Genomic DNA, 23,585 nt, shown 5'->3' with positions numbered 1-23,585 from the left:
GTGTTGATCCAGATGGTAAGGGACAAGGGAGGAATTTAGATGAATGGGGGATAGGAAACTCTAATCAGGACATATATGAAAAAATGTATTTTCAATAAAAAACATGAAGAAGTATAGTTATAATGATGCATATTTGTGATCCCAGAGCTGGAGAGACAGAAAGATGAGAATCCCTGGGGCTACCACATAACCTGTTTGGCAAGTCCCAGGTCTAAGTGAGAGATGCTCTCTCAAAACAAAAGGTGAATGGATTCTGAAGAATAAGAGCTAAGAATCTCCTGGCCACCACGAGCACATGCACACACATCCTTCATCTGTGCACACTCACATGCACACACATCCTTCAGCTGTGAACACTCACATGAACACACACATCCTTCATCTGTGCACACTCACATGCACACACATCCTTCATCTGTGCACAAACACATACACACACATTCTACATCTGTGCACACACATGTGCACACACATTCTTCATCTGAGCACAAACACATGCATGCAGATTCTTCATCTGTGCACACACACATGCACACACATCCTTTATCTGTGCACACACATGCACACACATCCTTCATCTGTGCACACTCACATGCACACACATCCTTCATCTGTACACACACATGTATACACATCCTTCATCTGTGCAACACATGTATACACATCCTTCATCTGTGCACACACACATGCACAAACATCCTTCAACTGTGCATACTCACATGCACACACAACCTTCATCTGTGCACACACATGCACACACATCCTTCATCTGTGCACACACATGCACACACATCCTTCATCTATGCACACACACATGAACACACACTCTTCATCTGTGCACACTCACATGCACACACACCTTTCATCTGTGCACACTCACATGCACACACATTCTACATCTGTGCACACACATGTGCACACACATTCTTCATCTGTGCACAAACACATGCATGCAAATTCTTCATCTGTGCAGACACACATGCACACACATCCTTCATCTGTGCACACTCACATGCACACACATCCTTCATCTGTACACACACATGTATACACATCCTTCATCTGTGCACACTCACATGCACACACATCCTTCATCTGTACACACACATGTATACACATCCTTCATCTGTGCACACACACATGCACAAACATCTTTCAACTGTGCATACTCACATGCACACACAACCTTCATCTGTGCACACATATGCACACACATCCTTCATCTGTGCACACTTACATGCACACACATCCTTCATCTGTGCACACTTACATGCACACACATCCTTCATCTGTGCACACTCACATGCACACACATCCTTCATCTGTGCTCATACACATGCACAAACATTCTTCATATGTGCACACACACATGCACACACACTCTTCATCTGTGCACACACATGTATACACACATCACAAAACCCACACGGTACATCATGTATGTGCATATAAACAATTTTATTAAACAATAATTTTTCAATAAATGTAGATGAAATGAAGCACAAATAAACAGGCACATGAAATTTTCATATAAGACTCACTCAATAAGTGACTGTGGTAAAAAATAGAAAATTTAAATTCACATTTTTTTTTTTGGATACATAGAAATTATAGCCGGGCAGTGGTGGTGCACGCCTTTAATCCCAGCACTCGGGAGGCAGAGGCAGGCGGATCTCTGTGAGTTCGAGGCTAGCCTGGACTACCAAGTGAGTTCCAGGAAAAGGCGCAAAGCTACACAGAGAAACCCTGTCTCAAAAAACCAAAAAAAAAAAAAAGAAAGAAAGAAAGAAAGAAATTATAATTATGACAACATTAAAGCTGCAATAGGATATTTAAACTATTCTTTATTTACACTAAATTAAACATTAAAAAGCTTAAAAAGTCACTATCAACAAGGAGCTACCTTGAGTAACCTCAGCATCTAGGAAGAATTTATGACATAAAATAAATAGGAGATAGTAAGGGAATTCCTGTCAAAATATCAACTTATGCTGTACGGTGAACAAAAGGACTCTGTACTATTTGGCAGCAGAAACATAAAAGAATGTATATAAGTTATACCATAAATTTTGTTTGAAGCACATGAATAATCTTATTTTGCTACTTGAAATATTAAACAGTTTTTAAAAGAATACAATCGCAAATGACCAGCAAGACTTCTTACAGCCATCTGTAGCTCCAGTTCCACTTCTGACCTCGGTGGGGACCAGGAGTGCACACATACATACATGACGACAAAACACTCATGCACTTAACTAAATACACTTTTTGAAAGAAAGAGAAAAATTGTCCTGTTTAGGAAATTTGGTGCCATATTGACTGCAAGTTTTTCATCATATTGATTATTCTGTTATCAGAACTGATTTGTACCAAAGGAGTAATTGTTGGATAAGCATTCATCACAAACTTCTGAACAGTCAGGATGACTGGGTTGTACTTCCATAACAGGACTGAGGTGGATGAGATGATGAAGTCCACCCAGTACATGACCACAAAGAAAACCACCAGAAGCAAGATGGTCTGGGTGGCCCTCTTCTCGGGGGATGCTCTCGGGTGGCTGATGCTATGAAGATGCTTGCATTGCCTCTGATGTCTGAACAAGATGATCACCATGTATGCACTTGTGGTCAACATAATTCCTACAAGAAAGACATCTCTGAAGACTGTCACTGTTAAAATCAGTGCCCTGGTGATGTAGTTCATGGGGAAGAGTGAGCAATATTTGGTGACCTTCATCTGGTTGCTCTCACTCATGTTGGTAAAAGCACCAACATAGAAAATCTGGTTGCTACCGAATGACAAGTTGAAAGACCAAATAAATAAGAAAGCATGAATCATGTATTTTTTTAGTTTATGTTTAAATTTTGCCAACAATGAGGTACTGGGACTGATAGTGACAGCCTGGAACACACTCAGGAGGCAGGTGATGCAGATGGAGAGGCCTCTCATCACTCTGTTTATGTAAAAAGTTGCCTTACATTTGAAGTCATTCTCAAAGTTCAGTGACTCAAATACATCTGTAAGCCAAATATCCCCTCCAGTGAGGACCGTCACTATGTGGATGAAGGTCAGTTGACAGGAGATCAGGTCCGTGGGCTTATGACTATGAACTAGGATTATGAAAGTGTAGAAAAAAAGGAGACACATATTGGCTAGGACTCCAAGTACAGATTGGAAATTAAGGATACTCTTTAATAAGGACATAAGTGGAAAGTGTATTCATTTTAATATCATAGTAGAAACATATTTCATATGCCTAGAAAAATAATAGAGAGTACATCAAACTTGTGAATCAAAGATCAGTACACTTATATCATCATTCTTGATTAACTAATTCTTGATTAACCTGTCGCTTTAACTTTTGATACTTCAGACTGGATATCACAGCCTATATTCTTATATACTTCCATATATATATATATATATATATATATATATCATACTAGAGATAATAAAAGCAATCATAGTTGCATTCTACACAGAAGGCGCATTTTGTGTGCCTGTATTGCACCTAGGTGTCATACCTTATAAATCCAATCCTATTGATTTACATTGCCTCATTTTATAGTTAACATCTATCTAAAATAGTAGTGATGAACACAGAATAATAATCCCATTTTTACAATCAAATAAAACTTATTATGACCTGGAAAATATTCACAAAAGAAATCCAGAAGAGTGAGTAAGTCAGTCTCGCGTTGCATAACTTTAATATGCTATATTTTGCAACTATTTGTGTTTTGACTGATAATTCAAATGAAATCACAGTGAAAATTTATAATAATCCCACTATTTTAATCAGCAAAATGTCTGTCTTAGTTAATATTTTCCCTTTTTTATGTCCCTTATTCTATGATTCCCCAGAATCCAGAATTAAAGACATAGATATACTTGGAGACCATTATTGCTCTTGGAGACTCATTATTTCCACACCCTATTAATTGGGTAACCATTAATTACAGTTATAAATGATTTGAACTGTCTCACAGTTTAGCTCCCATTCTATCACCTTTTGGAACACTCCACTTCAGGATTAAAGAACTAATTCTAGCTACTAAGACTTACCCTGTTTTTTCTTTGCTTTTTGAGGGAGTGAGTAAATCATTAATAGTATGAATCCTTGTGATTATTTTCTCTTTTTGCCTTATAACTCTTTCAGCCATCCATAATGTTATTTTACCTGCTTACCTCCTTCTTCTATATTGATGTCCCCCCTTTAACTAAGAACCCCCCATTTTCTCATTTTCCCCGTCAGATCACTTGTGTCCTGCTACTCAGCTGTACCTTCCACCTTCTTCTATATTTACTTCCCTCCTCCCTGCAAAGGAGCCCACCCTTTCCCGTTTCCCTGATGACATCACTTGTACCCTGCCCTTCTCCTCTCTAATGCTCCGTGCCCCACCCCCATCCTGGCCGTGGTCCCCTTTTGCCCTGATATCTGTAGTTACTGCAGGCTACATACTCACAACTGAAGATGTGGAGCTAGGAGCCTCCAACAAGAGAGAACATGCAACACTAAGACAAACACTATTTTCAACACACTGCAACACACTTGAACTTGCAGAAATGACCTGTTTTTGAATTTGTTTTAAAAGAAATTCCTTCCCATGCAGTCGAAACCAAGGCCCCAGTGTTATCAGAGGTCATCAGCACCAGACAGTGTTTGCAGTTCCACTCCACAGTCTCACCTTTGGTGCCTATGTTAGTTATTTGGCCTGGTTACCAGTGTCATTATTTTGTCAAATTACTATAATTAGTACTTTAAAATTAGTTTCATGATAAAGAAATAGAAAACTGCTACACTGACTCAGATTCTTGTGAGAAAAAGAGTGCCCAATTGCATTGTCAAGCTCTCTACCATATCCCAAATATACAAATTAATGCATGCCTATATGTATAGAAATAATGCAGAAGTTAGTGAATAAGACCACCCTATAACATTTCCATTAATATGACACCATAAATCACACATTTTATATTTACATGATTTTTGCTCTTGAAAAGCTTGATCTAGTAAAGGTATAGACTCATCCCAATTGCCAGAGAAAAACATCTGATTCTCCCACCAACATACATTTACGGTAGCTGCACTGTGATGTTCTGTGTTTTTAAAAGGTCCGAGATACAAGATGGAGAGATGACTCAGTGGTTCAGAATTTGTTTTTCTCTTGCAAAAGACCTGGGCTAGATTCCCATCAAGGACATGGTGGCTCATAACCATCTGTAACTCTAGTTCTTGGGAATCCATTGTCCTTTGTGACCCAAACATGCAAGAGTCACACAGATATATATGCAGGCAAAACACTCATATATGTAAAATAAAATAAATAAATCTTAAATTATAAATATTAAATAAATAAATATAAATAAATGGAAGTTCCAGGATGACACGCAATTCAAGCCTTGGTCTTCAAACTGAATGAATGTTAGTCCAATTTCCATTTTAAAATTGCAAATGGACAAACCATATATGTAGAATAACTTTCATTAATTTTAAAACTACAATTTATCAATGTAGCACATATATTATATGTTATGTGAAAAGATGATAATACAAAGTAAAAAGAAGTAATCTAAATTTTTTCCTTAGCCCAGAGATATTTTCTACAATGGGTATATTTCATATGCTTTGATTTGTAAATATTTATGACTTACAGAAAATCATGTATCTCCTATGGCCTCATTCTCTGTAGCTCACACTGGCTGAGACTTCACCAGAAAAGACCATAGCTACCATAGCTACAATCTGAGTTGTTAACATGTTCATGAACTGAGAAAATTTATTTGTTTTATTTGAAGATATAAATTGCAACTCTGGGGGTTTTCATGCTGGCTTAAGCTTTTAATATTTAGTTTTAAGTAATGAAACCCAAAGTGTATCCATAAACATTCATAATATGGAGAAGCCATCGCTATGAAATTGACCCAGACCTAAAGTCCAAGCAGCCTTCAGGAAGCTGTTTGAAGACATGTGCAACAATAGAAACCAAGAGCTGTTTAGTGCATACATAGCTCAACATTCTTCTGAGAAAAATCACTTTACCCTTTCATTATCAGAATATTTGGTTTGGAAGAGTCTTATTTTATAAATGTATAGTGATCTTTGTATTCTTCTTGTGGAGATAATAAGATAATGAGAATACAAATATATTAGATAAAGAGTACCATTTTCATTTTCAATTTCCCATAGTTAGTGAGTAATGACCAAAAGGCAGCAGGACCGCTCAGAGAGAACACAGAGTGATTGTGTGACTTTCAGGTGACAAGATACATGGTGTTGGCTGGTGCACGGTCCACTGTCAGCAACATTAATACGTCTTCAGGAATCTCAGGAAGGTGAAGACCTTAGGCACTCAAATTAGGTCCATGAAATCTTTATGAAATACATAATTCCAGCAGGAATGAGTAGTCATTACTTTTTAATGAAATATTAATTCTTGGCTCTTACCTGATACTCTTAAATAACTTTAATGCACAACTTATTCTTTGGAAATTAGTTTAGCACAGGTGAAACTGGAAACCCACAGACACTGACTGGAACATTACATTCTCACAGTTATGAGCCAGTTTCCCTGAGATGAAGCAGCAGCAGCAGAACGTCACTGCAGAGCCTGTGAGGAAGCAGTCACACCACAGCTGGATCACACGTAACACAGTGTAAGTCTGGGAAAGATGTGAAAATGTTCACTGTAAGTGTGTGTATGAGAGAGGGGGGGGATCTAAACCTGTAGTTCAGACTGACTTCCATTCAAACTCACAATGCTCCTATCTTAGCCTCCAAAGTGCTGGGATCACAGGTGTGTGCCACCACACCTGCTTCCATTTTCCATTTGAGTCTCCTGTATGCATTTGTAAATGAGATCCCAACAAAGAAAAAATGGACTTATAGCACTCGGCAGCTAAACTTAAATTGACTTGGCATTTTTTATAAATGCATATTTAATGAGCAACTGTATTTTATAACCACTAGGGATTTTGACTTTAAATAATTTTATACTATTGGAGAATTGAAAATAGTTTTTCATTGCTAATGAAAAGCTTACTCAATATTATATGAATATCAATGTTACAAAATTCAGTTTACAAACTTGAAAGATTAAAACTTAAGTTATTTTACTTAAAACATTGAATAGCCAACTGAAAATATTCCAGTTCACATTTGTAAGGATAACTTTACAAAGGTTTAACAAATAAGTGAATTAAGATATACAGATATTTTTTAAATACCCAGAAAATGTATACTTTATTAGAAATCACTGCAAAAGAATAAACAATATATGTAAAACTTTTTAAAACTTATTTATACATTGTTAAGAACATAAGTAGAAACTTTTCTCAGAATTCCTAAGTATATGCAAACTTAACATAACATAAAGTTACTGATAAACTCTAAGTTAGTATTTGATGTGTAATTCTGGCTGAAATTTCATATAAACAAATGTATAGTCAGTTAACTTGAGAAAAGGAATGAAATGACAAAAACAAAATGTCCTTTCAATGTAATTCGGTATTATGAATGTAGTCCAGCAAGCAAATAAATGTGGGTTCTCTGCTTTGTACCCTCTAAGTTATTTTAGGTATTTTATGACAGGAGTGTAAGACTAACACAGTTGGCATTAGCTGGACGGAAGGACGTTTTTAGAATTTTTAGTGTATGCACTCAGGATAATATGTAGTTGATATGCACTTAAAATATTCCATTTGGGGCTACTTTTTACATATGTAGTAGTGTATGTTCATTGTAAAAAAATGATTGCTTGACATTTTCATTCAATACATAATATCCATCAGTCGTCTTTCACCCCATTAGCCTTTCCTGTCTCTATCCGCACATCTGTTAGGCCCTGTCTTCTTTCCAAGAGCCCCACCTACTGTCACATAGATAATATTCAGTGGTCATAGTGAGTTAAATCTATGTCCTTTACAAATCATTACACTGATATTTTATGTCTACAAGCATCTGTGGTGTGTGCTTCTGCAAAAGCAGGGCTCAAAAGTAAAGTTCTAAGCAGAGAACTCTCTACTCATTTTATTACAGAAAATCCTGCTTTGTTCTCCATATACAGCTCTCACTATTAATGAATAGAAAAGCAAACACTCACCTGGACAGACCTCTGATAAACATCAGTGTAGAATGAGACCTAAGAAGCAGTTATAAGGAAGGAATGTCATCAGCTTATCTCTCTCTAGACCCATAATTATCATGTCCTCTGTAGAGGGCACTTCTGACCTTGAGGTTGTTAGAAAGTTGTACCATCAAATGGGAAACTTCCTAATTCCAGGAAAACAGTGAAGTGGGAACAGCTGAGCTCTGGGTTTCCCATGTGTGAGCTACTCTCCACAGGCCATATCTGTCTGTGTGGATTAGCTGATCCCAGTCCTTGTGGACAAAACAAAAGGAAAATTAATAATATCCATTTAAAAGAAGTAGAAAACCCTTTTTTCTTCCCCAAGGTATCCTTCCTGCTTCCAAATCATTCCTGATAGCCTCCATACTTAGTTGAAAGTGGCTTCATAGTCTCATCTGGAAATTAGCATCACTTTTGCTAAAATTTGCTAAAAAAAAAACAGTTTCCCTTATCACATAATAATCAAAATGTTAAACATACAGAACAAAAACAGAACATTAAAAATAACAAGGAAAAAAGTCCAAGTAACAAAATAAGCCAGGCCCATTAGAATCACAAAGTCAGATTTAAACAATATCTATCCACAAACTCAGCCCTACAGACAGTACTAGAAGGAAAATTACAAACCCAGGAAGTTTATAGCATCCACAAAAACACAAATAATAGATAACCTCACACCAATGAAACCCAAACAAGGGAAACACACACAAAAAGAGACACAGACACACACACACATAGGGAGGCACACACACACACACACACACATACACACACTATCACAAGCAACAACAAAATAGCAGGAATTAACAATCATGGGATCACTAATATCCCTCAATATCAATGGAATCAATTTGCCAATAAGAAGATGCAGGCTAACAGATTGGATACAAAAACAGGATCCATAATTCTGATTCATACAAGAAACACATCTCAATTTAGAGACAGACATTATCTAAGAGTAAAGAGTTGGAAAAGATTTTGCAATTGAATGGGTCTAAGAAGCAAGTTGGTGTAACCATCCTATTATCTAACAAAATAGACTTTAAACCAAAATTAATCAAAAGAGATTGAGAAGGACATTTCATACTTGTAGCCTGAGTTTTCCCGCCTTGCCCACAGTCAGGACAAATCTTTGTCACCCGCCAGTCCCACAGCCGCTCAGACCCAACCAAGTAAACACAGAGACTTATATTGCTTTCAAACTGTATGGCCGTGGCAGGCTTCTTGCTAACTGTGCTTATAGCTTAAATTAGTCCATTTCCATAAATCTATACCTCGCCACGTGGCTGGTGGCATACCGGCATCTTCACATGCTGCTGGTCATGGCGGCGGCGGCTGCAGCGTCTCCTTCTGCCTTTCTGTCCTTTCATTTCTCCTCTCTGCTAGTCCCGCCTATCTTTCCTGCCTAGCCACGGCCGATCAGGTTTTATTTATTAACCAATCAGAACAACTTGACATACAGACCATCCCCCAGCACAGCCAAGTGCAGACCATCTCAAACACCTGCACTCAGGCCCATGGTCCTAATCATCCTCTATACGGACCTGCTGGGTAATGCCACAAGGAACCCAAGAAGGGCTCCCACAGGACATACAAATCATCCCACAGCACTTCCCCTTTTCTTTTTTTTAAAAAGGAAGGTTTTAACTTTTACACATCTCCAAAGCCAGCTTGGTATATTTGGGAATTTGGGCGTAGCTTCTCTTAACTACTTCCTGCTGGAGGGGGGCGCAGTATCTTATGGGGACGCAAAGAATATTTAAGGATCATGGAGTAGTCCGTGAGGCTGTATCGTCTGAGACAGTTGCCTTGAAATAATTCTGGATGTTGAATCATCTGGGCCATGGTGTCATCAGAGACCTTCAGGGGGTCTTGGCTGGTCAAACCTGATGTGTCTTAATCTGGAAAAAATCCATAGCCTCTGGCTTTCTGTAGAGACAAAAGCAGAGCCTCTTTTCCAAAACAACACATCCTTGTATCCAAATTTTAAAGTCAAGATATCTTTAATATATACATATTGGTTTAACTCAACATCTTTTACGATCAAATGTTTTTCTGCAGTTAAAAATCCCAAAGACAATATAATCCAAACTCTCTGTGTGATATCCATCTTTACATGGCTTATTTTTTATATTACTTTTACTTTCTCTTTAAAGACTTTATTTTTTTAAACTTTCTATTTCTTTATATAACTGTCTATGTTCCTTTTCCTCTCTCTTCCAAACCTATGTACATTTTTACACACATTGTAAAGCATTTAAAGTCTTGTTCCATCTGAATCTGTCTTATTGCAAACTTATTGCTTTAAACTGTAGCCTTCTAAGCCTGAAACAGCTCTGTGGCTGCTGGCTCCGCCCCCTTCAGCTTCCCAACATGGCGGTGGTACGTTTACCGCCAGCTCTGGGAGCTATCATGAGTCTATGCTTTTATCCAAGCAGCGTGTAGCCCAGAAACCTTTTTTGTTTTGTAACTAGCAAAGGCTAAATCCACCACGCAGCTTAATGTGCCACTTGCAGAGGCCTCATTCCCGCCATACTGCAGGTCAAGCACACATGCCAGGAACCCGCCAGTAACTCAAACCGGCGGCTGCCGCTCATTTGAGACAGAGAATTAGGAACTGTGGGGCGTTTAACGACGTCACCATTCCTGGAGAACTTACCGACGTCACCGCTCCGTGTGTTGAGTTCTGAATCCTCTTTACCACCACACGAGGATTCTTCTCAGATCACACTTTATTGGAGCGCGTCTTGGTTAAGGGACTTTGTCTTTAGTATTTTTTTTTCATAACACCGGCCTTTATCCCTGTTCATTTGTCCTTTTTCTTTAGTCCCCCCTTTTTTTTTTTCTTCCCTTCTTTTCTTTAGCCCCACATTGGGCGCCATTTGTAGCCTGAGTTTTCCCGCCTTGCCCACAGTCAGGACAAATCTCTGTCACTCACCAGTCCCACAGCCGCTCAGACCCAACCAAGTAAACACAGAGACTTATATTGCTTTCAAACTGTATGGCCGTGGCAGGCTTCTTGCTAACTGTGCTTATAGCTTAAATTAGTCCATTTCCATAAATCTATACCTTGCCACGTGGCTGGTGGCATACCGGCATCTTCACATGCTGCTGGTCATGGCGGCGGCTGCAGTGTCTCTGGTCATGGCGGCGGCTGCAGCGTCTCCTTCTGCCTTTCTGTCCTTTTATTTCTCCTCTCTGCTAGTCCCGCCTATCTTTCCTGTCTAGCCACGGCCGATCAGGTTTTATTTATTAACCAATCAGAACAACTTGACATACAGACCATCCCCCAGCACAGCCAAGTGCAGACCATCGCAAACACCTGCACTCAGGCCCATGGTCCTAATCATCCTCTATACGGACCTGCTGGGTAATGCCACAAGGAACCCAAGAAGGGCTCCCACAGGACATACAGAACATCCCACAGCACATACTCATCAAAGGAAAAATCCACCAAGATGATGTCTCATTTCTGAACATCTATGTTCCAAATGTAAGGGCACCACAATTGTAAAAGAAAATTTCTAAAGTGTAAATCCCACATAAAACCACACACAATAATGGTGGGAGATTTTCACACCACACTCTTACCAATGGGTAAAACATCCAGACAGAAACTAAACAGAGAAAAAATGGAACTAACAAATACTGTTATTCAAATCAACTAAACAGATATCTACAGAACATTTCACCGAAACACGAAAGAAGGTACCTTCCTCTCAGTACCACATGAAATATTATCCAAAATTAACCATATACTCGGCCACAAAGCATGTCTCACCAATACTGAAAAATTAAAATAACCCCCTGTATCTTATCAGACCACCGTGGATTAAAGACGGAGTTCAGAAACAGCAGAAACAAAAGGAAGTCTGCAACTCATTGAAACTAAACAACTCTCTACTGAGTTATCACTGGGTCAAGGAAGAAATAAAGAAGTTACAGACTTCCTAGAATTCAATGACAATGAATACACAACAAACCCAAACTCATGCGACACAATGAAAGCAGTGCTAAAAGCAAAGTTCATAGCACTAAGTGTCTCATGAAGAATTTTGAGAATGTTCATACTAGTGACTTCACAGCACACCCAAAACCTCTAGAACAAAAAGTAGACACACCTAAGAGGAGTAGAAGGCAGGAAATAAACAAATTGGGGCTGAAATCAATAAAGTAGAAACAAAGAGAATAATGCAAAGAATCAAGGAGACAAAGAGTTGGTTCTTTGAGAAAATCAACAAAATAGATAAACTCTTATCCAAACTAACTAAAAGGCAGAGAGAGAGAGACAGAGAATATTCAAATCAACAAAATAAAAAACAAAAAGAGGGACATAACAGACTCCATGGAAATAAAGAGAATCATTAGGACATTCTTCAAAAACCTGTACTCCACAAAACTGAAAAATCTGAAAGAAATGGACAGATATCTTGGCACATACTACTTACCAAAGTTAAATCAGCATCATATAAACAATTTAAATGACCTATAGTGCCCCCAAAAGTAGAAGCAGTCACCAGAAATCTCCCAACCAATAAAAGCCCAGGGACACATGTTTTAACACAGTATTCTAGCAGACTCTCAAAGAAGAGATAATACCAATACTCTTCAAATTATCCCACAAAATAGAAACAGAAGGAACATTGCCAAATTCTTTCTATAAGGCCACAGTCACCCTGATACCCAAACAACACAACGACACAACAAAGAAAGAGAATTGCAGACCAATTTCACTCATGAGCATTGATGTAAAAATACTCAATAAAATACTTGCCAACTGAATTCAAGAACAACATCAGAAAGATCATCCACCATGACCAAGTAGTCTTCACTCCACAGATGCAGGGATTATTCAATATATGAAAATCTGTCAGTGTAAATCACCATATAAGCAAACTGAAAGAAAAAAAGCACATGAATCTTGATGGATGTTGTAAAAGCCTTTGACAAAATCCAACACCACTTCATGATAAAAGTCTTGAAGAGATCAGAGATACAAGGCACATATATAAACATAATAAAAGCAATATACATCCGGACAGCGGTGACACACACTTTTAATCCCAGCACTCAGGAGGCAGAGCCAGGCACATATCTGTGAGTTTGAAGCCAGCCTGGTGTACAGAGCGAGATCGTGGACAGGCACCAAAACTACACAGAGAAAAACCTGTCTCGAAAACCAAAAAAAAAAAAAAAAAAAAAAAAAAAAAAAAAAAAAAAAAAAAATCAATATACAGCAAGCCAATTGATAACATTAAATTAAATGGAGAGAAACTCAAAGCTATTCCACTAAAATCAAGAACAAGACAAGTCTGTGCACTCTCTCCATACCTATTCAGCACTTGAAGTTCTAGCTAGACACCAAAACAGCTGAAGGCGATCAAAGGGATGCAAATTGGAAAAGACGTCAAAGTATCATTATTTTCAGATGATATAATAGTACACAAAAGCAACTCCAAAATCTCTTCCAGGGAACTCCCACAGCTGTTAAACAGCTTTAGTGATTAGGCTGGATACAAGATTAATTTTTAAAAAACAGTAGCTTTCCTATATACAAAAGACAAAGTGTCTAACAAAGAAATCAGAGATTCAAGACCCTTCACCGTAGCCTCAAATAATATAAAACATCTGGAGTAATTCTAACCAAGCACGTGAAAGATCTGTATGACAATAATTTCAAGTCCTTGAAGAAAGAAATTGAAGAAGATATCAAAAATGGAAAGATCTCCCATGCTCATGGATCAGTAGGATTAACAGTAAAAATGGCCATAGTAAAAATTACCAAAAGTAATCTACAGATTCAATCCAATCCCCATTAGTATTCTGCTGCTACTATGAGGACCAGTCTTCAGCAGCTCATGATTGAGGAAAAGCCATGGAGTCCATGAAGTTGTTCACTCAACTTCACTTTTCTTTATTTTTTTATTTTCTTTTTTTTCTTTTCCTTCCTTTTTTTATTAAGAGATTTTCCATTCAATTTACATACCAACCACAGATCCCCCTCTCCTCCCTCCTCCTGCTCCCCACCCTTCCCCCAACCCATCCACTATTCCATGGACTCCATGGCTTTTAGGATCTTAGGATTATGGAGTAGTCTGTGAGGCTGTATCGTCTGAGCCAGTTTCCTTAAAACTGTTCTGGATGTTGGATCATCTGGGCCATGGTGTCATCAGAGACCTTTCAGGGGGTCTTGGCTGGTCAAACCTGATGTATCTTAATCTGGAACAAATCCATAGCCTCTGGCTTTCTGTAGAAACAAAAGCAGGGCCTCCTTTCCAACGCAACATATCCTTAGATCCAAATTTTGAAGTCAAGGTTTCTTTAAAATATACATATTGGCTTAACTCAACAGCTTTTATGATCAAATGTTTTTCTGCAGTTCAAAATCCCAAAGACAGCATAATCCAGATTCTCAGTGTAATATCCATTTTACGTGGTTTATTTTTATACTACCTCACTGTCTCTTTAAAGACTTTATTTTTAAAAACTATCTATTTGTTTACATAACTGTATATATCACTTTTTTGTCTCTTTCAAGCCTATGTATATTTTACACACATTGTAAACTATTCCATCTGAATCTGTCTTATTGTGAACCTATTGTTTTAAACTACAGCATTCTAAGACTGAAACAGTGCTGTGGCTGCTGGCTCCACCCACCTCAGCTTCCCAACATGGTGGTGGTACATTTACCACCAGCTCTGGGAGCCATCAACTCTTAGAAACAGTAGTTCTATGCTTCTATCAAAGCAGCGTGTAGCCCAGAAACCTCTTTATTATTTATTTATTTATTTGTTTGTTTGTTTGTTTGTTTGTTTTGTACTAGCAAAGATTAACTCCATCATGTAGCATAATGTGTCGCTTGTAGATACCTCATTCCCACCATACTGCAGGTCCAGCACGCATGCCAGGAACCGCCATAGTAGCTCAAACCTGCAGGCTGCCACTAATGGGAGAGAGACAGCTAGGAAGCTGTTTTCAGCTCTGTTTTAGAATCCTTCTTCTCAGGTTTTAGGTGGAAACTCTTGTCAACCCGTTGGGCACCATTTGTAGTTGGAGTTTTTCTGGTCCTGTCTGGCCCATGGTCAGGACAAATCTCTCTCACCCGCCTGTCCCGCAGCTGTTCAGACCCAACCAAGTAAACACACAGAGACTTATATTACTTATAAACTGTATGGCCATGGCAGGCTTCTTGCTAACTGTTCTCATATCTTAAATTAACCCATTTATATTAATCTATAAATTGCCACATGGCTTGTGGCTTTCCAGTACCTTACATGTTGATACTCATGGCAGGGGCTGGCAGCATCTCCTCTGACTCAGCCTTCCTTCCTGTTCCCAGAATTCTCCTCTCTCCTTATCCCACCTGTACTTCCTGCCTGGCTACTTGCTAATCAGTGTCTTATTTATTAACACATTTAACATACAGAACATCCCATAACACATGATGGCAAAACATGCACTTAACCAAATACATTTTTGAAAGAAGAGAAAAATTGCCCTTTTTAAGAAATTTGGTGGCACATTGACCACAAGTTTTTCAGCATATTGATTATTCTGTTATCAGAACTGATTTGTACCAAAGGAGTAATTGTTGGATAAGCATTCATCACAAACTTCTGAACAGTCAGGATGACTGGGTTGTACTTCCATAACAGGACTGAGGTGGATGAGATGATGAAGTCCACCCAGTACATGATCACAAAGAAAACCACCAACAGCAAGATGGTCTGGGTGGCCCTCTTCTCGGGGGATGCTCTCAGGTGGCTGATGCTATGAAGATGCTTGCATTGCCTCTGATGTCTGAACAAGATAGTCACCGTGTATGCACTTGTGGTCAACATAACTCCTACAAGAAAGACATCTCTGGAGACTGTCACTGTTAAAACCAGTGCCCTGGTGATGTAGTTCATGGGGAAGAGTGAGCAATATTTGGTGACCTTCATTTGGTTGCTCACACTCACATTGGTAAAACCACCAACATAAAAGATACAGCTACTACTGAATGACAAATTGAGAGACCAAATATAGAAGAAAGCATTGGTTGTGTATGTCTTTAGTTTATGTTTAAATTTTGCCAACAATGATGTGTTGGGACTGATAGTGACAGCCTGGAACACACTCAGGAGGCAGGTGATGCAGATGGAGAGGCCTCTCATCACCCTGCTTATGTAAAAAGTTGCCTTACATTTGAAGTCATTATCAAGGTTGAGTGACTCAAATACGTCTGCAAGCCAAAGGGCCCCTCCAGTGAGGACCATCACTATGTGGATGAGGGTCAGTTGACAGGACATCAGGTCCATGGGCTTAAATCTATGAACTAGGATTATGACAGTGTAGAAAAAAAGGAGAAACATATTGGCTAGGACTCCAAGTACAGTTTGAAAATTAAGGATATTCTTTAATAAGGACATAAGTGGAAAGTGTATTCATCTTAACATCATAGTGGAAACATAATTCATATACCTAGAAAAATAAGAGAGAGTACATCAAACGTATGATTCAATGGTCAGTACATCAACATCATCACTGTCTCTTTATCATTTGATGTTCCAGAATGGATAACATATACTTCTATATATTTCTCCATGTATCTACTTGTGTATATAGCATACTAGAGAAAATAAAGGAATTTACAGTCACATCCTCCTATACAGAATATACACTGTATGTGACTGCATTACACCTAGGTGTCATGCCTTAGAAATCCAGTCCTATTGAATAAATTGCCTCGTTTTATAGCTAACACCTAAGACAGTAGTGATGAACACAGAATATTAATCACATTTTTACAACCAAATAAAACTTATGTTGACCTGGAAAATATTCACAAAAGAAATTCAAAAGAGTGAGGTAAGCCAGTTTCATGTTGCATAATTTTAATATGCTCTATTTTCATGGATAGTGCAATTTATAATTTGACTCAATTCTAATAGAATTACAGGATTAACTCATAATAATCCGACTATTTTAATCATCAAAATGCCCCATTACCTTTTCAAACACTCCACTTCAGGTTTAAAGACTAACTCAAGCTACCAAGACAAAGACTGTTTTTTCTTTCCTTTTGGAGGGGGTGAGTAAATCATTAATAGTATGATTCCTTATGATTTTTTCTCTTTTTGCCTTATAACTTTTTCAGCCATCCATATTGTTGGATTCCTCCTTCTTCTACATTGATGTCTCCTCTTTAACTAAGCACCCCCCATTTTCTCATTTTCCTGATTAGATCACCTGTGTCCTGCTACTCAGCTGTACTTTCCTCCCACCTTCTTCTATATTTACTTCCTCTTCTCTGTTAAGGAGCCCACCCTTTCCCGTTTCCCTGATGAGATCACTTGTACCCTGCCCTTCTCCTGTCTAATGCTCTGTGCCCCACCCCATCCTGGCCATGGTCCCCTTTTGCTCTGGTGTCTGTAGTTACTGCAGGCTACATACTCACAACTGAAGATGTAGAGCTAGGAGCCTCCAAGAAAAAAGAACATGTGACACTAAGACAAACACTACTTCAAAACACTGCAAAAAAAAAAAATGAACTTGCTGAAAATGACCATATAGTGATCCGGTTTTGGAATTTCTGTTTTAAAAGAGATTTATCCCCATGCCATGGAAACCAACACCCCAGTGTTATCAGAGGTCATCAGCACCAAACAGTGTTTGCAGTTCCACTCAACAGTCTTACATTTGGTGCCTATGTTAGTTATTTGTCCTGGTTACCAGTGTCATTATTTTGTCAAATTACTATAATTCAGTACTTTAAAATTAGCTTCGTGATAAAGAAATAAAAACCTGCTACACTGCCTCAGATTCTTGTGAGAAAAAGAGTGCCCAATTGTATTGTCAAGTTCACTACTATATTCCACATACACAAATTAATGCATGCCTGTATGTGTAGAAATAATGCAGAAGTTAGTGAGTAAGACCACCCTATAACATTCCCATGAATATGACACCATAAATCACACATTTTATATTTACATAATTTTTGCTCTTAAAAAGCTTGATCTAGCCGGGCGGTGGTGGCACTCACCTTTAATTCTAACACTCAAGAGGCAGAGGCAGGTGGATCTTTGTGAGTTTCAGGCCAGCCTGGGCTACAAAGTGAGTTTCAGGAAAGGCACCAATGCTACACGGAGAAACTCTGTCTCAAAAAAACAAAACAAACAAACAAAAAAAGCTTGGTCTAGTAAAGGTATAGACTCATCTCAATTGCCAGAGCCAAACAACTGATTCTCCCATCAACATACATTTACAGTAGCTGGACTGTGATGCTCTGTGTTTTCAAAAGCTCCAGGATACAATCTGGAGAGATGGTCCAGTGATTCAGAGCACAATTTATTCTTGTAAAGGACCTGGGATAGATTCCCAGCAAGGACATGGTGGCTCATGACCATCTGTAACTTTAGTTCTGAGGGAGCCATTGTCCTCTCTGACCCGGACATGCAAGTGGCATACAGACATTAATGCAGGCCAAACACTCATATATGTAAAATAAATAAATAAATAAATAAATAAATAAATAAATAAATAAATAAAAGCTCCAGGATGACACACAATTCAAGCCTTGGTCTTCAAACTGAATGAATGGTAGTCCAATTCCAATTTTAAAATTGCAAATGAACAAAATATATATGTAGAATAATTTTCATTAATTATACCTCTACAGTTATCAATATATCATATGTATATACATTTTATGTAATATGAAAAGCTGATAATATAAAGTTAAAAGTAGTCATCTAAAATTTTTCCTTAGCCCAGAGATACATTCTACAATCTGTATAGTTCATATGCATTGATTTGTAAATATTTATGACTTACAGAAAATGATGTATCTTCTAATTCATCATGTGGCATCATTCTCTGGCGTTCACCCTGGCTTAGATTTACCTAGAAGAGCCATAGCTACCATGGCTACAAACTGAGTTGTTTACAAATTTATGAACTGAGAAAAGTTATTTATTTTATTTGAAAAAATAAATTGCAGTCCCGGGGCATTTCATATCAATTTAAGTTACAGTATTTAGTTTAAAGTACTAAAACCCAAAGTGTAACCATAAACGTTCATAATATGGGGAAGCTATCACGATGAAATTGACTAAGACCTAAAGACAAAGCAGTCTTCAGGAAGCTGTCTGGAAAGATGTGCAACAATGGAAACCAAGAGCTGCTTCATGCATAGCGCTACATTCTTCTGAGAAAAATCACTTTACCCCTTCATTATCACAGTATTGGATTTTAGAACAGTCTTGTTTTATGAACGTATGGTGATCTTGTATTCTTCTTGGTGGAGATAATAAGATAATGGACATACAAATATATTAGATAAAGAGTATCATTTTCATTTTCACTTTTACCATAGTAGGTGAGTAATGACCAAAAGGCAGCAGGACCGCTCAGAGAGAACACAGAGTGATTGTGTGACTTTCAAGTGACAAGATACATGGTGTTGGCTGGTGCACGGTCCACTGTCAGCAACATTAATACGTCTTCAGGAATCTAAGAAGGTGCAGACCTAAGCCACTCAAATTAGGTCCATGAAATCTTTATGAAATACATAATGCCAGCAGGAATAAATAGTGATTACTTATGGCCTGATACTCTTAAATAATTTTAGTGTATAACTTATTCCTTTGAAGTTAGTTTAGCACAGGTGAAACTGGAAGTCCACAGACACTGACTGGAACATTACATTCTCACAGTTATGAGCCAGTTTCCCTGAGATGAAGCGGCAGCAGCAGAACACCACTGCAGACTGTGGGGAAGCAGTCACACCACAGCTGGATCACACGTCACACGGTGTAAGTCTGGGAAAGATTCGGAAATGTTCACTGTAAGAGTGCGTGAGAGAGAGAGAGAGAGAGACAGAGAGAGAGAGAGAGAGAGAGAGACAGAGACAGAGACAGAGACAGAGACAGAGAGACAGAGAGAGAGGATCTAAACCTGCAGTTCAGACTGACTCCATCAAACTCACAATGCTCCTACCTTAGCCTCCAAAGTGCTGGGATCACAGGTGTGTGCCACCACACCTGCCTTCATTCTCCATTTGAGTCTCATGTATGCATTAGTAAATGAGATCCCAACAAAGTAAAAATGGACTCATGGCACTCAGCAGCTAAATTAAATGTACTTGGCATTTTTTATAAATGCATATTTAATGAGCAACTGTATTTTATAACCACTAGGGATTTTGACTTTAAATAATTTTGTACTATTTGAAAATTGAAATTAGTTTCTCGTTGCTAATGAAAAGCTTACTAAATATTATATCACTATCATATTTCTATAATTATTAGAGTACACACTCAGGAGAACCTATAATCAGATGGGCTGGTTAAAATATTCCATTTGGGGCAACTTTTTAACATATGTAGTAGTGTATGTTCATTGTAAAAAATGATTTCTTGACATTTTCACTCAATACATAATATCCATCAGTCGTCTTTCACCCCATTAGCCTTTCCTGTCTCTATCCACACACCTGTTAGGCCCTGTCTTCTTTCCAAGAGCCCCACCTACTGTCACATAGATAATATTCAGTGGTCATAGTGAGTTAAATCTATGTCCTTTACAAATCATTACACTGATATTTTATGTCTACAAGCATCTGTGGTGTGTGCTTCTGCAAAAGCAGGGCTCAAAAGTAAAGTTCTAAGCAGAGAACTCTCTACTCATTTTATTACAGAAAATCCTGCTTTGTTCTCCATATACAGCTCTCACTATTAATGAATAGAAAAGCAAACACTCACCTGGACAGACCTCTGATAAACATCAGTGTAGAATGAGACCTAAGAAGCAGTTATAAGGAAGGAATGTCATCAGCTTATCTCTCTCTAGACCCATAATTATGTCCTCTGTAGAGGGCACTTCTGACCTTGAGGTTGTTAGAAAGTTGTACCATCAAATGGGAAAGTGAACTTCCTAATTCCAGGAAAACAGTGGAGTGGGAACAGCTGAGCTCTGGGTTTCCCATGTGTGAGCTACTCTCCACAGGCCATATCTGTCTGTGTGGATTAGCTGATCCCAGTCCTTGTGGACAAAACAAAAGGAAAATTAATAATGTCCATTTAAAAGAAGTAGAAAACCCTTTTTTCTTCCCCAAGGTATCCTTCCTGCTTCCAAATCATTCCTGATAGCCTCCATACTTAGTTGAGAGTGGCTTCATGGTCTCATCTGGAAATTAGCATCACTTTTGCTAAAATTTGCTAAAAAAAAAAAAAAAACAGTTTCCCTTATCACATAATAATCAAAATGTTAAACATACAGAACAAAAACAGAACATTAAAAATAACAAGGAAAAAAGTCCAAGTAACAAAATAAGCCAGGCCCATTAGAATCACAAAGTCAGATTTAAACAATATCTATCCACAAACTCAGCCCTACAGACAGTACTAGAAGGAAAATTACAAACCCAGGAAGTTTATAGCATCTACAAAAACACAAATAATAGATAACCTCACACTAGTGAAACCCAAAGAAGGGAAACACATACAAAGAGAGACACAGACACACATACATAGGGAGGCACACACACACACACACACACACACACACACACACACACACACACACTATCACAAGCAACAACAAAATAGCAGGAATTAACAATCATTGATCACTAATATCCCTCAATATCAATGGAATCAATTTGCCAATAAGAAGATGCAGGCTAACAGATTGGATACAAAAACAGGATCCATAATTCTGATTCATACAAGAAACACACCTCAATTTAGAGACAGACATTATCTAAGAGTAAAGAGTTGGAAAAGATTTTGCAATTGAATGGGTCTAAGAAGCAAGTTGGTGTAACCATCCTATTATCTAACAAAATAGACTTCAAACCAAAATTAATCAAAAGAGATTGAGAAGGACATTTCATACTCATCAAAGGAAAAATCCATCAAGATGATGTCTCAATTCTGAACATCTATGTTCCAAATGTAAGGGCACCACAATTGTAAAAGAAAATTTCTAAAGTGTAAATCCCACATAAAACCACACACAATAATGGTGGGAGATTTTCACACCACACTCTTACCAATGGGCAAAACATCCAGACAGAAACTAAACAGAGAAATAATGGAACTAACAAATACTGTTATTCAAATCAACTAAACAGATATCTACAGAACATTTCACCGAAACACGAAAGAAGGTACCTTCCTCTCAGTACCACATGAAATATTATCCAAAATTAACCATATACTTGGCCACAAAGCATGTCTCACCAATACTGAAAAATTAAAATAACCCCCTGTATCTTATCAGACCACCGTGGATTAAAGACGGAGTTCAGAAACAGCAGAAACAAAAGGAAGTCTGCAACTCATTGAAACTAAACAACTCTCTACTGAGTTACCACTGGGTCAAGGAAGAAATAAAGAAGTTACAGACTTCCTAGAATTCAATGACAATGAATGCACAACAAACCCAAACTCATGGGACACAATGAAAGCAGTGCTAAAAGCAAAGTTCATAGCACTAAGTGTCTCATGAAGAATTTTGAGAATGCTCATACTAGTGACTTCACAGCACACCTAAAACCTCTAGAACAAAAAGTAGACACACCTAAGAGGAGTAGAAGGCAGGAAATAAACAAATTGGGGCTGAAATCAATAAAGTAGAAACAAAGAGAATAATACAAAGAATCAAGGAAACAAAGAGTTGGTTCTTTGAGAAAATCAACAAAATAGATAAACTCTTATCCAAACTAACTAAAAGGCAGAGAGAGAGAGACAGAGAATATTCAAATCAACAAAATAAAAAATAAAAAGAGGGACATAACAGACTCCATGGAAATAAAGAGAATCATTAGGACATTCTTCAAAAACCTGTACTCCACAAAACTGAAAAATCTGAAAGAAATGGACAGATATCTTGGCACATACTACTTACCAAAGTTAAATCAGCATCATATAAACAATTTAAATGACCTATAGTGCCCCAAAAAGTAGAAGCAGTCACCAGAAATCTCCCAACCAATAAAAGCCCAGGGACACATGTTTTAACACAGTATTCTAGCAGACTCTCAAAGAAGAGATAATACCAATACTCTTCAAATTATCCCACAAAATAGAAACAGAAGGAACATTGCCAAATTCTTTCTATAAGGCCACAGTCACCCTGATACCCAAACAACACAACGACACAACAAAGAAAGAGAATTGCAGACCAATTTCATTCAAGAGCATTGATGTAAAAATACTCAATAAAATACTTGCCAACTGAATTCAAGAACAACATCAAAAAGATCATCCACCATGATCAAGTAGCCTTCACTCCACAGACGCAGAGATTATTCAATATATGAAAATCTGTCAGTGTAAATCACCATATAAGCAAACTGAAAGAAAAAAAGCACATGAATCTTGATGGATGTTGTAAAAGCCTTTGACAAAATCCAACACCACTTCATGATAAAAGTCTTGAAGAGATCAGAGATACAAGGCACAT

The 23,585-nt window shown here is 37.9% G+C and overlaps 2 protein-coding genes and 1 pseudogene across 2 annotated transcripts in view; all 3 read right to left on the bottom strand.

Moving 5' to 3' along the window:
• Positions 1-2,251: 2,251 nt before the first annotated feature.
• LOC114710931 (vomeronasal type-1 receptor 90-like) lies at positions 2,252-3,204 on the bottom strand. The gene is given in 2 exon segments (XM_028895249.1): positions 2,252-2,340; positions 2,343-3,204. Coding segments are annotated over 2 exon segments (951 nt in total).
• Positions 3,205-6,498: 3,294 nt separating this feature from the next.
• On the bottom strand, positions 6,499-16,543 carry LOC114710944 (annotated as a pseudogene).
• Positions 16,544-19,773: 3,230 nt separating this feature from the next.
• Positions 19,774-23,585, bottom strand: part of LOC114686838 (vomeronasal type-1 receptor 90-like) — a 44,754-nt gene continuing 40,942 nt past the window's right edge. The window contains exon 2 of the mRNA XM_037204306.1: positions 19,774-19,909. Within this exon, the coding sequence (XP_037060201.1) occupies positions 19,774-19,909 (136 nt within the window). The remainder of the gene's footprint in view (positions 19,910-23,585) is intronic.

This window comes from Peromyscus leucopus, chromosome 3, assembly GCF_004664715.2.
Source record: "Peromyscus leucopus breed LL Stock chromosome 3, UCI_PerLeu_2.1, whole genome shotgun sequence".
Classification (NCBI taxonomy): domain Eukaryota; kingdom Metazoa; phylum Chordata; class Mammalia; order Rodentia; family Cricetidae; genus Peromyscus; species Peromyscus leucopus.
This window is presented reverse-complemented; position numbering and strand designations above follow the sequence as displayed.